The following is a 14,174-nucleotide window of genomic DNA, read 5'->3' on the forward strand; positions in this document are numbered from 1 at the left end:
AGACTAGATCATCACAGTGCTCTCTGGCTTTAAAATCTGCAAACCTGAAGAGCTCCAAACCCTCGTCAAGAAGGGAGGGAGTCCTGAGGGTGCCAGAAATGAGAGAAAGGAGGGAAGAAAACTGGATGAAAAGGTGAGAGAAGAAAAAACTTTAGCAGGGAAAAGCATAGAAAGGGAAGACTTGAAATATCCTTTGACAGAGTAAGTGCTTGTGAGGAAGGAGAAGGGATGCAAAAGGTGACGGATGTGGAAGAATCCCTTTTTCAGCATACTTCAGTGTGCACTGCGACGTTTGGGATCAGACTCAACATAAAGGTCTCGTTTTATACTAACGACAAAAAGTGACTTCATTAGAATAAATAGGATTAAGCTAGCATGAAAGGAGTTCAACCAAACAGCTGCTTAGGGCGCAGAACCAGAACTAGGAAGCCTCGAGCACATCCACGCTTGACATGCTCCAGGGACAGCATGAATTATTTCTGCTGGGCTGGTGTGGAACAGTGCGTACCTTCTCACAGAATCACAGCATCATTAAGGTTGGAAAAAAACTTTAAGATCATCAGGTACAACCATCAACCCAACACCACCATGCCCACTAAACCATGTCCCGAAGTGCCACGTCTACACATTTTTTGAACACTTCCTGTGATGGCGACTCCACCACCTCCCTGGGCAGCCTGTTCCAATGCTTGACCACTCTCTCCGTAAAGAAATTTTTCCTAATATCTAGTCTAAACCTTCCCTGGCGCAACATTTCCTCTCGTCCTATCACTAGTTACTTGGGAAAAGAGACCAACACCCTCGTCGCCACAACCCCCTTTCAGGTAGTTGTAGAGAGCGATAAGGTCTCCCCTCAACCTCCTCTTCGCCAGACTGAACAACCCCAGTTCCCTCAGCCGCTTCTCATAAGACTTGTGCTCCAGACCCCTCACCAGCTTCGTTGCCCTTCTCAACCAGGGCTTAGACCCCTGCGGGGTAGCCTGGAAAACACTGCCAAGGAGCACCGCTCCCACCAGAGCAGTACGGTTGCATTGGGAAAGGGCTGCCAAGACCCAAGCCAAGACATTTCATCCAATTTGCTGAAGAGTTCCGTGGTTTCTCAGGGCTGCTGAGGGCCGGGGCGGGAAGGATGGGGGGGGGGATGCGCGCTGCCCGGGGTTCCCCCCGGGGCAGACGGGAGGCAGAGGGCAGCTCCAGCCAAGCCCGGTGCAAATACAGTCCAAGGCCTCTTAATGAACTGGGGCTATTAATGCTAATTAACCCTCAAAACAATCTCTTTGCTTTTTTTTCGATTCGTTTCGGGGGGGGCACGTTGTTTTTTGTTGTTTGAGTTTTTTCCCCAGGAGGTAGCACTGCCTTCAAAGGTTGTTCTTCCCGCGGGTAGGAACAGAGTTACCGAGAGGTTTTTCCACCTGTCGAAGTAAATCCTAGAAGTCATGCGAGAAATGTTGAAGAATCTTTAGAAGACAGGGTAATAAATAAATAAAATTGTAATTTATTTTTATATATAAATATTATATAAAATATAATGGCATTTATTAAATGAATAAGTGTAATTTCACTTTCTCCTACAAAGGAACTTTATTTTCTAAAACCAGAAAATAGATATTTTAGAAGAAAGATGATTTTGTGTCTTCCCTTACCAGATAAGGACCTGGCATAATATCCACTACTGTATTGCTGGGCAACTTATTTGCATAATTTTAGTAGTAGTAATATTCTCTTGGTTTATGGATTAGTTAAAAAACAAAACAAACCTAATTTTACTCAAGTATTCAGAGTCCTGGTATGAGCCACATTCATCTGGCTGATAGATTTCAAGCTTGAGTTTGTGCAAGGTACAGATTTTAAAGATACCACTTGAAAAGGAAAGGAAAGAATTACAGAACCTGACAAACTAAAAGGTGAAGCAACCAAGGTAGCAGACCTGGCTGAAACTCAGAATTTCTATCCCATAAGAACTTACAGTATGTGCAAAATATTTCACCCAGAGGACAACTTTCAGGTTCCCTCTAGAAAATAAATTCTGAAAATGTTTCATTTCAGAAGGTCAGAACTTTTGGGTGATGCAGGGCTTGGGGAATTTTTTTCAGAAAGAAGAGAGCATCCTTTTCTCCCTTTTTCCTGAAGATTCCCACAGCCCACAGTGGAGAGACTGTGCACACTGCATTAGCACCTGGGCTTCCGCTACTCCATCCATAACCAATGCCTCCGTGCCCTGTAGTTCCTCAGGAACCCACAGGGCAAAATCTCAACTTCCAACCCAGCAAGCAGAATCTGTCTCTGTGTTGGTGTTGTCAATAGAAGTGCAAAAATTCCCACAGAAGTGTGGTTTAGGATGGGTATATTTTGATCAAAATTTCTCAACTAGCTCTCCTTACTCAATCCCAAAGACTGCCTGGTCAGGAACATTACCTGCAGTGCATGTAAGACCACAGTCTAATGAAATATTTCCCAAGGAGAAGGGATGTGATCTTCCACTTGCACCACAGTAAGCCATGAAGGTTAACTTTATTAAGGAGTGTTTGGGCAGAACTGCCAAATATCTGACCGACCCTCAGAGAGCTCCTATTTATTGCCTGTAACTTCTCGAGTTTGTTGCCTACATGATTTCTACATATGCTAGTAGAAACTAGCAGTGTTAATGAAAATATCAAGCATTTTATTATCATATTTCAAACAGAATGGATTGACACTGAGTTGGTCTTGTAGCTTCTGGTACAAATTTACAGGGAGTTCAGGGGCAAAATATAGTAGCTTGATGTGATCCGTGCAGCAGGCGTCAATGCTGACGCTCGATAGAGATACGATCCTTTGTGCCACTTGATTCATGTCACGTTCCAAGGGCAGGAATTAAAAGCTGACAGTCTCAGCAGCCGTGCTGGGGGGTGCAGCCCTTTAGCAGCCCCCAAGAGAAGGAGGAGACCTTCCACTCCAGGGCTGTACAAACACCAGTGGGCAAGCAGCAGACAAAAGGTTTGTGGGGTACTTGCAGGCTTTCTCATGAACAGAAGAAGGGTGGGAAGCGAGGATGAGTGTCGCTGTGGTTTCTGGAAACTTCCCCAGAATTAAAAAACAGAGGGGAAGGAAAGGATGGCATGGCTTGGTGTTCTTCCACCTGTCTTCCCAAAGCTAACTTCTGGCTTCGGGGAAACTGGGTCTCCACTGGACTGATCAACTAGCAGCAAAGGAAAATTTCAGGCATCACTCCCTCTTCCCAAATCCCCCAGCCTGGCCAGGGAGTAAGTGGACAGGCATCATCTCTAACACAGCCCAGCAAGCAGCCATGCAGCCTGCCCAGCTCTTTCCTCTTGACTTGGATGTATAGTTCAAGGCAGAGCCCACTCCTGAAATGTGGCGTTTCATCTCTGTGTGGAGCACACGTTGTCTGCTCAAGTCTAACGCCATAGTCAAAGCACAACGGCAGCTGACGGACCCCGGCTAGGCAGCGAGTAATTGAGCAACGTTGTCAGGCTGGAAAGCGTTAACGGTATCAAAAGGGCCTTTGTCCTATCGACAGTCCCAAGCCAACGGCTGTATCAGGCCGTCATTCTTCGGGCCCTGTGCCAATTATAAATGAAGCTGGAAAGCTGTATTTTCCCCAGTTACCGCATGACAGGGCTAGGCTGCCTAAAAAGCTAAAGCATGAGGGCTGAGGGGCTGCTTGGTTGCAGATGCAGAGGATGGGGCTGTGTTTTACAGGCTCTGTGGTATGAGAGAAGGTTGAGGAGGAGAATGAGCATCCTCTGAGCCAGGGCAGAGCGTTTCTCGGGTCCAGCAGTGAACAGCAGCCCCCCGGGCTGCAGGTGAAGAACCAGCCCGCTGTTCATTAATAACGTGTCTTGAGATTTAGATGCAGCCTTGTTTCAAATCAACAAGCAGACGGGAATGAATGAAGGGGTACAGAAGGGTTCATCCGTTCCTTGTAAAAATGGATGCAGGTGGCTCCTAACAGCTTAGGTCAAAGGAACAACAAAATCCAAAGTGACAGGTGATGACAAAGCAGAGCATTATGTACTCAGGACTTCAGGTAATAACATGAAGCAGTGTTGCACATTATGCAGAGAAGACATAATTTTTATATTGGCCAGATTTAGTGTTAACTAGAGAGAATTTGCTGTATAACGCAGGATAGCATAGGATTACGAGATTGGAAGGACCACAGGCCTTGAGGTTTTATCTGTAAATGCAAGATTTTAATATTAACTTGGTGTATAGAGAAGTATAACCTTTTTTCTGATCTTTTTTTTTCTCTTCTCCCTCCTAGTCCTAAAACTGTGTTTCTGCACCAACAAGGTTGATTCTGTAATAGTATCACTAGGGAGAAGACATACTTGTTGATTTAAAAGTGAAACCGTTTTACAAAACAGGAAGCTAAGAGGGAGGAAGAAGAATCTGTGCTAGTCTAAACATTCAGATTTAGTATTGCACAGATCCTGGTTTTCAGTAGAAGGGAATAAAAAAACCCATCTGTTACCAGGTCTTGACTGTTGTCTGTTGTCATGGTTTAGCCCCAGCCGGCAGCTAAGCACCACGCAGCCACTCGCTCACTCCCCCTTCCCCCAGTGGGACGGGGGAGAGAATTGGGAAAAAACTCGTGGGTTGAGATAAAAACAGTTTAATAGGACAGAAAGAGAGAAGGAAACAACAATGATAGCAACAATAATAATACCGACAAAGGAATGTACAAGAACAAGTGGTGCCCAATACAGCCATTGCTCACCGCCCGGCGATCGACAGCCCGTCCCCGAGCAGCGATTCCCACCCCCCAGCCGACTCCAGTTTATATACTGGGCATGACGTCGTATGGTATGGAATATCCCTTTGGCCAGCCTGGGTCAGCTGTCCCGGCTGTGTCCCCTCCCAGCTCCCCGTGCACCCCCAGCCTGCTCGCTGGCAGGCCAGCACGAGAAGCTGGGCTGTCCTTGGCTGCCCAGCAACAACTCAAACATCAGCACCTTATCAACATTTTCTCATCCCAAATCCAAAACACAGCCTCACGCTAGCTTCTGTGATGAAAACCAGCTCTATCCTGGCTGAAACCAGGACAACTGTGAAACGGGACACGGCCCTGGCAGTCTTCAGAAACCACACAGGAGTGGGAAGGGCAAAGGGATACCCTGGATCAGTATGATCTGATGAAAAAGCTAGCTTGAGCTCTTTCAGGTGTACCGATGCGTTCAGAGGGGTAATAGTCCTCAGGCCAAGGTCCAGAGAGCAGCAGGAATTGGCCCCTCAGCTCACCACTCATGCAGGGAAAGAGGAATTTGGAGAGCCACCCACTGGGGAGGATGAGGAAGGTCCTGCAAGAGGATCTCTCTTGTAGTAGTGATGAGAGCGAGAATATCCCAGAACCACTGTTACCTGCCATTTCTCTAGGTATTTGTTATTCATCACTTTGAGCTGTAGGTTTATTGCTTAGCTGTAGAAAGTTAAAGGGTAAGAGAAAGGAAATTGCTTTTGTTGTTTTTTCCTGAAAGGAAAACCATCCCAGACTTCTCTTTTTATAAAGAAGCAGCAGCGTAGCTTTTTTCTGTACCAAATCTTACTTCTGAGTTTGTTTGTGAAATGGTAAGTTATCTTCATAGGGATTCCATGATGCTGCTTCCAAGGAACATGAAGAAGAGTAGAAAAATACCTTTTAAAAAGCAGGAATTTGTTTGAAAATGAAGTTAAAGCTGTTCACTGCACTTTACTGCAGATAAATGTAAAATGCACTCTGGGGGAAAGAAGAAATAAGTAGGACACAGGGACAGACTGAGAAAATGCTGTCTAGAAAACCTGTAATACAGAAGTAAATAGGGAGCAACAGCAGCTAAGAAGGAGCAAGGGCTTACAATGAGACATTAAAAAAAAGGGCAAATATTCGGGTATATGCTTGTATTTCACACCTGCAGGCCGAAGGAAACAGCAACGCCTCTCCAATGTGGCGTTTGGAGGATGGTACAGCATTGAAGGTAAGTGTTTTAAAAGCTGTATATTTTGTGAAGACCATGGAAAGAAGATAGTTGCCATAATGAAAGGGTTAAAATCTGGGAAACGCAACGGAAGTATTCAGGGATCAGACCCATCCGACACCAAGCTTCTGTCTGGATCTGTAGACACTGGTTCTGTCAGGGAGAGTACACGCTGCAGGGAGCGCGAGGCAGCTGGGGTGCTGGAGGCAGGCGGAGCGCGGCGCGGGGAGCTGCTTCTCTGGGTAAGGAGCCCGCGTGCAGTTCCACGTGAACCATCACCGCTAAACAGCTTCCACTGGCAAAGTCTGCTCGTTTGAAGAAAGCTTCGCTTTCCCGATGTTATGTTTCAGTTTATGCTGTGGAAAATCAAAAGTCATGCAGAAAGCTGAAGAATAGCACTGACACAAAAAAAAAACCACCCACACACAAAAAAAAACCACAAAAAAACCAACCCTCAGAGCTCTCAGCAGAGCTTCTCAGCAGCAATGTACAACCTGCAACCTGTTTTCTGCAAGGATTGGTCCGTGGGAAAGGAAAGTGCGCTCCGCATCTTTAAAATGGGTGCTGTCAGACCTGTCGCCTTCATCTGACGACTGAAAGACGGCAGTGCCACAGCATCATTTCAGACAGCTGGTGTCTGACTGAGGATTCCTCTATTAACTGTGAGCCTCCACCGTTCCTCTCAGACAGCAGGAAAAAGGGCTGTAAGGAGCTGCCAGCGGCTCACGGCGCTCGCAATAGAAAGATGAACATCATTTAATGTGTGTCGTTCGGGGGGAAAAAAGGCGGTCGAGAGAGGGTACGCTAACAGTGGCCCACATGAACAGAAGGAAACCCTTCGTTAAACGTGGGAAAGAGGCTGTGGTGGGAAGATCTCTCTAGGTGGCTTCTTCAGGCCCAAACGAGAGCCGGGGAAGAGTCGCCCGCGGCGGCTGCCGCGTCCCGGCTGGCTGTAGTCCTGGCGCGCGCAAGCGCTTCTCCCCTGGGGTCACTGAAGGCTTTGGTACCGCGCACCCCTCTCCTCCCGCAGGACTGTCGCCAGAGATTTTTTTCTTCCCTGCCGCGGGGATTGTGCCTTCCCGGGGTATATTCCACACTGCCCTGGGTGTACGTTAATTAAGGCAGTTGGCAGCGCTTAATCACGCAGGGGCAGGATCTCGCTTCGGCGGCGGCTGGGATGTACGGAGCAGGGAAACGCGCATCGAGCTTTGTGTGTGGCTTTAAGCGGTTTTCGCTAGTAATGTATCGTTACGTTGCCTGGCTCTTTTTCTAGCTCTTCACCTTCGGTTGGAGAGAAGACATCCGCCCCGGGGAGCCACTTCACACCAGGAAGTTCTGCTTCGACGCCGTTTCGCACAGCAGCCCTGTCACGCTCTACGACTGTCACGGGATGAAGGGAAACCAGCACTGGAGCTATAGGAAGGTTGGAGTCATTCGGGGGCATCTCAGAGGTTCAGGCTGTCTTGAGCCTATATTCAGTTTAGCACAGGCTCATGTCTTCCCGTCAGAGAAGTTTCGTTCTAAAATCTGCCCTGTCTTATTCCCATTTAATTTTGCAGTAATCTCTCTAGAGTGTGTTCCTTTCGAGTGTTCAGCTATTTAGGTCAAATTTAAATGAAAATGGATCTGATCCAGCTCAGAGGCTGGCTGTGTTGGATCTGTTCCCCGAAAGGTGTTTTGCCGTTCTGGCACTTCAAGATGCTTGTGTCATTTTAACAGAGGCACCGTTGGAAATATTTTCATCTAATGTGACAGCAGCAAGAAGTGCTGCTCATGAGTTAAATGTTATTATTTTACTACATTTTAAAGATTACAAGTGGCAGAAAAATCTCCCTCAAAAAAAAAAAACCCAACATTAAAAGCACTGCTGAAAGCCCAAAGAAGGCAGGAGTTTATAAAATAAAGATAAGCAGCTTAGACACTACTTTGATCTGCTAAGTTTCATCCCATTTTTATAAATCACTGGAAACAGGAGGCCAAGCTAGAAACTGTCAGAGCCTCATTTAGGGCAAAAAGTCCTGGCAGTGCTACCGAGTTGTTGTTTTTGTTAGGTTTTTTAAATGGTTGATCAGCAAGTTGCCTTGATTAAAGATTTCATTAATAAACTCTGTCTTCCGTGCAGGATAAGGACATAGGTTTCTCTGAAGCACTGAGGATTCCTCTCACACATCCTTCGCTTTTCTGCGACCACTGTGCCTTGCCCACCACCCTGCTTAAGCTGAGGCCAAAGTGCCCGGAATTGGACTTTGCCAAATAAACCTCAACGGTGCTTTCTAGTTTGAAATGATATATAGTAGGAAACTAACTCAGACCCATTAAAAATAGTTTTGCCCTGACCCTTTTTCTGAGTGCCTACTTATTAGCCTTTGCCTTTTTACCCTATTTATGTTGCAATTGGAGATCCACCCCAAGACCTTCCAGGAGTGGAACCCCTTTGAAACTGAGGTATTACCTGTAATAAAGTTAGAATGTGTGGGCCAGATATTTAGAGGACATAAATTGCCATGGCTATATTGCTGCATATCTGGCTTTATAATGCCATAATAATACCTTCTTGCTTCAAAACCCTTCTGATCTATCTTTTTGCCTACCCAAGCTGGAAGAAAGAAGCTTTCATACCTTTAGCACTTCATTGGTGCCGGTTCACAAGACAAAATGCAGGTCTGGAGCTGCCCTCTGTAAGGCTCATCACCTTTGATGTGGATGGAATACAGCAGATAACAAAAAAAAAAAAATTACATTTGAAAAAAATACGCAGTGTGAGTTCTATTAAATGCTCTGCACAGCTTCATTTTTCATTTCCAGAAGGCTGACAGGGCTCACATAAAAATTCTCAGTGCAAGGCAAGCATTTCCATCTCAGCAAGAAACACCACAAAATTTTGTTATGATGGACGTACTGACACAGTCTTAACTGTAATACCAACCTGACAGCAGGCTGATTAGTTTGCATAAACCTTCAAATTAAGAAACTGCATTGGAATAATAGAATTCTGTATACATGGTTTTCTTTAGGCTTAATTTTAGTTTGGCTACACACTAAGTAGTTTTTTATTGTTTCACGTAGTCTATTCCCTCAGATACAGGGCAGATTTACATTTGAGATTTTTGGTGGTACAGCTATACCTCCTAAATCCTAATGCTATCATCCTTATCTAGTTTTGAGAGCATCTTGACGGTAGGATTTATAGCGTTACCCCCCCCCCAAAAAAAAAACTGTACAAGAAAAGGATGTTATATTGGTTTAACTGCATCTGTACTAGAGCCCTTTATCTAGAGGATGGTATGCTGCTAAAATTGCATCCTAAATAAATAAGAGCAGTAGGCTGGCTAAGCAAAGACATGCCTCCTTTTAAAAAACAGAGAGCAGGTCAGCAACCCTGTTCTGTTCTCTGCACCACTTGCAGACACTGCAGCTTCCTAATGGTCACGTATCCAACCTGGCAATAATTCTTAGGAAAAATGACCTTGTCTGTCAGTATTTTAAAGGATGCTTAATATGAAGCGTTTCTCACCATGCTGTCAATACTGTTCCTATAAAACTGGAAGATAAGCTTTTTATTCTTTTAAGGGTGAGTCTCTTCTCATGATCATTTGCATCCTCAAGGCACTGGTAAGAAGAAGTTAGGCCTGTGAAGTGATTACAAAGTTCTGCAAGTACAGTTTGAAGCCAGGCACTGGTTTAGCATTCCATATTCTCATAGCATAGAAACCCTAACGTCCTGTGTTCAGATACTGGCAAATAAAAACAGCTTAAATATTTTAGTGGCAAGTAGAATATATTAATATTTTACTTTTGGTAAGGAGTGCTCATATGAAAACGTTTCCAGCTTATCCTCATTATCTGCACTTTGTTTCTCATTGGAGTGCAGTCTCAGAGCATGCAAACTGAATTCTCTTCTGATGGATGAAACCAAAGCTACCACTAATAAACGTGTCAAAAAACTATTCTTATTCCCATACTGCTAATCACACGTACAGCGACACGTTAAACTACATCCGAGCAACTATTTGAAAGTCTAGTAAGTCTGTGATATTAAATAATCAATTTTTTTTAGGACCAATCCAAACCAGCCAAGTATACCTTTAAGAAAGCACTGTAAGAAGCAATGGAGTCAAATGAATCCAAGTAATACCATAAACACTACTGTGGGTTGGAAATAGAATAAAGTGAGTTTAATGCTGGGAAAAAAACAGTATTGCCACCGTAATGGAGCTATGACATCAATGATGGGAGCAATGTGAGAAATTAGATAGATAAATGTAAATAATCTGAAATTATTAGAGATTTAGGAAAATAGTGGCTTCCCAAGCTAAAGCCATTTCTGAGATTCCTAAGCATGTCAGAGCCAAGAATCAACAGTGCCTACAAATTTCTATTCCTTCCAGTGAAGGAATACGCCTCTGGTCTTCAATGTGGCATCATTCTGGGTTAATAGGTAATACATTGGTTCTGATAAAGTATGACTCAGTTTATGTGGGCTAGTCCCTTTAGTGCTATTTGTAGAGCACAAGTATCCAAGAGGGGTCTGATTTAGTAGATCTTTAGAAAGAAAGAATTGTGCGAAATCAATTTCATTGTACTATAATTCTACCCCAAGCCTAGTGATTATGATAGATCCTAGACTGACAACACCGAAAAACGTGCCCAGAACAACGTTCCTGACAGCTTCAGAGTAAGTTCACTCTTCACACGGTAGATACATAGGTTATTTCCTCAGACGACTGAAGACATGTCATTGTGATGGTGGCTTTTATCATATGGGCATCTATCTGTCCTGCTGAAACTGCGCTGGGGCTACCGCGTAATTTCAGATAAACTACTGCAGCCACCAGCTGATAATGACTTCCAGTTGCTACTGACCTTGGCCATAGTTATAGCAGTGACCTAGAAGAAATGAAAGGCTCTGTGTCTCATTACCAACCCCCTGAGCTGTCGAGGTCCATTATCTTATGGAGAAGTTTCTCCTTCTGCAAATAATCTTCAGACTTGCCTTCATGCAGAAGAAAAAAAAAAAAAATCACTTTGCTGTTTTCAAATGTTAGGAAAGTCTCCACAAGAGCTCTTGTGGCTTTTTAATATTGTTGTAAAGAGGAATTTATGTTTTTCTCTTGGAAGGTTCTTCTCGGGGATGCACGCAACCATTACCCCTTAAAGTCCTGAGCCTGTTTCCATTGAAATCCGTAAGAGCAGCAGGCTTTGACCTTAGGTCAGCGTAAGCTTGAGATGATAAATTAATAGGCTGTTATATATGGCTAAGTCAGCCTGATGTTTTTCCAGAGTGGTAACTGTGTCCTTGTTCTTAAAAGACGCTCTTCTCTTCTAATAACCAGACTTTCTGAAAGAAAGCACCAACAATGCTTCACTCAAATATTGCATCCCCTGGATATTTCTGTGAGAAGAAAGTCCGCCAGCTCTCTTCAGAAAGGCTGGAGTGTTTTTCACAGCACGCTTTTTGTACTGAAGCAGTTTCCTTTCTTATTGTACCAGCTACCCTATTAACGCTCCTAGTATTCCAGCTTGGGCTTCCTAATAGCTTGGCTGACCCTCGTGCCCAGCTGTGGCGCAAGGAGAACCAGATGCCACCTTCCTCTGAGGCCCTGCAGCAGGCAGGGTGGCTGTGGCACCGTCGCTGGGTCCTGATTTCAGGCAGTGCCGCTCCATCAATCCCTCACAGCAGGCCGGGAGGAGCCGGCAGGCTGGAAACGGGTGCCGGCACCACCCCGCATGGTGCCTGGGGGCTCTTGCAGACCCACCTCCTAGCAAGGACACGAGGACACGACAGCCCTTTGTACACGGGACAGCCCCTTCTTGCACGATGGAGTGTCCCCATCAAAAAGGAGCATGATGGAAAGGCCTCTACCCATTTGGTTTAGTCTTGTCGACTTTGACCGCATCCCTCAGAATCAGAGTCTTGTGTGCACGCGTCCTTACCCGCCGTTTTGGGGGAAGGGCAGGCGTTGAAGGTGAAAACCAGTGTTCGTGAAAGGCAGATGTAACACCCTCACCCTCAGCCAGAGCACGAGAGGCTTATGACTTTGCTGTCTTGCATACGTTAATCTTAAAAAAGGGCATTGTACTTTACTAGTGTTTCATAGTCCCCAAAATCAATCAATTTCATCTTAACTGAATTTAAAAAAAAAAAAAAAAAAATCTTTTTTTCAAGTGTTTTTAAATAGCTACTATTGCTTGTTGACTTACCAGGTTATCGCTGGTTTTCTCGTCATGCTGCTTTTTTGAACGTGGGGTATTTTTATTCAAAGAGAAGTTTCTGTATGATTGTTGCTCAGCACCCAGAGCGCTCTTCTGAGTTTTTAATCAGTTGCAATTTGACAAGTAGCTTCTTTTTTTTTTTTTTTTTTTTTGTCCCTCTCGCAAACAGGGCAAGCAGGCACATACTGGCAGGGCGTGTTTGGCACAGAGGGGAAAAGCCTGGATGTGATTTACCAAGAGTAATCTGAAATTTATTTCAACAGATGCAGTAAATGTATAGTCCCTGGAAACTTTCAAACTGTCTAATCACTCCCACATCTGTCTCTCGCAAACACTTGCCTGTGTGAACTAAATTCGTTGAAACTACCCAACCCACAAATACCAGTTTGCCCATCTGGGTAGTTTCTGCTTTGTCAAAGATTCACAGTCAGGTTACTTACACTTTGCTCTAGTTTTGTGAAGTAAAAATTAATAAAACTCATCGTCATAAATATCCTTTTTAAAGCAACTTAATCCATGCTTATCCTCCCAAAATCTCCATAGGGAGCTAAACCAGTGTTAGGATTTCCTTCTTAATAGGAGAGAGAGCATATTTCAGTGGCTGGTCTTCCTGAGGCCGTAGGCAAAGTCTGCATTTCATGGGGTGAGGACCGAGATCGTCAGTCCTGAGCCTGTCTGTCCATCACACCACTTCAGTTAATAATTCATTTTTAACATCTTCCTCAAGTTTAAGAGCATCCATTTTCCAGACAGATTGTTACAAATAGTCCTGCGCAAAAGCATGGTAGAAACTGTCAAAAACAAATCCAAAGAAAAAAAAAACCCACTCCACTTTTCAGGTTCCTACATTTCAATGGGGTCCAGGCAAGCACATGGTGTGCAAAGATTATTAAAAGGACATTCTGTTTTTTTCATTATATTATGTGGCTGTTAGTCGAAGACCAGAAGATGTCTCCCTGTTCTTTCTTGAATCCCCAATTTCACGAAGGAAAATAACCCGAGGGAAAAAAACACTTCATTCTTGACAGCTTCCTAATAATAGCTGTGGTTACTACACAAGGTTAACGCAGAGAGACCACAAAATCATTTCAGACAGGGCTGTGTTAATCCATGTTCTGTAAAATGAGAACACTTCCAATGACTTGGCATTTGCTACTTAATTCTTTTTTTTTTTTTCTTTTCATTCCTGTAGGACAAAACTTTGTTCCATCCAGTAAGCAGCAGCTGCATAGATTGCAACCCAGCCGAGAAGAAGATTTTCATGAACAGATGTGATCCTCTATCTGAAACTCAGCAGTGGATTTTTGAACATATTAATATGACTGTTTTAGAAAAATTTAACAGCAAGTCCAGTTCCTAGAAAGAAAAAAAAAAATGAACACACCCAATTACGTACAGACTGCAGACTACATTTTCGCCAGCATCTGGGTCAAAGGAGTCAGGAATTAAATTTCCTAGATCCAGGAAATCTGTTCTGAGGCTTAAGAAAATGCCATAGCAAGAGCCAGCAGGCTGTCCTTGTGGATGTACAGTATCTGAAGAACTTGGCCAAGAGCCTCACCAGATGCTGCTGAGAACTTCAGGCTGAAAATTCCCTTGCTGGTCGAGGGAAAAAAATTGTTTAAAAACTGTTTAAAAGTACTCCAAGTTAATAAAGTAAAACAAAACTCTAGAGTTTCTCAGGTCAAATCCTGCTGTAGTGAGTAGCTCAGAACAGACACTATAATTCAGGATGGGTGTATGGTGTGCGTGACGGCTACAGGAACCTGAAGAAATCCCAGGTTTTAGAACTAAACATGCTGGTAGAAGAATAATGATGTCCCAGCACTCCCTAGACAAGAAATATGCTCTGTTGACATTCTCTTAATAAGAGTGTGGGTTAAGCAGGTTTAACCCTCAGAACTGCTGCAATTAATTTTAAATACCTCCCTTTTACATTCCATTCGTTACCAAAATAGGAATGGTAGAAACCTTAGGGCCTAGAATTACACTGTAGTGAAGCAT

At 44.1% G+C, this 14,174-nt stretch overlaps 1 protein-coding gene across 2 annotated transcripts in view; it reads left to right on the forward strand.

Moving 5' to 3' along the window:
* GALNTL6 (polypeptide N-acetylgalactosaminyltransferase like 6) overlaps nt 1-13,812 on the forward strand; it is a 491,382-nt gene extending 477,570 nt beyond the window's left edge. For both annotated transcript variants that reach the window (XM_081999759.1, XM_081999760.1), the window contains 2 exons: nt 7,231-7,380; nt 13,363-13,812. In XM_081999759.1, the coding sequence (XP_081855885.1) occupies nt 7,231-7,380; nt 13,363-13,530 (318 nt within the window). In that variant the 3' untranslated portion in view covers nt 13,531-13,812. The remainder of the gene's footprint in view (nt 1-7,230; nt 7,381-13,362) is intronic.
* The last annotated feature ends 362 nt before the right edge of the window (nt 13,813-14,174 follow it).

The sequence above is a fragment of the Phaethon aethereus genome, assembly GCF_964289735.1.
Source record: "Phaethon aethereus genome assembly, chromosome: 4".
Lineage (NCBI taxonomy): Eukaryota > Metazoa > Chordata > Aves > Phaethontiformes > Phaethontidae > Phaethon > Phaethon aethereus.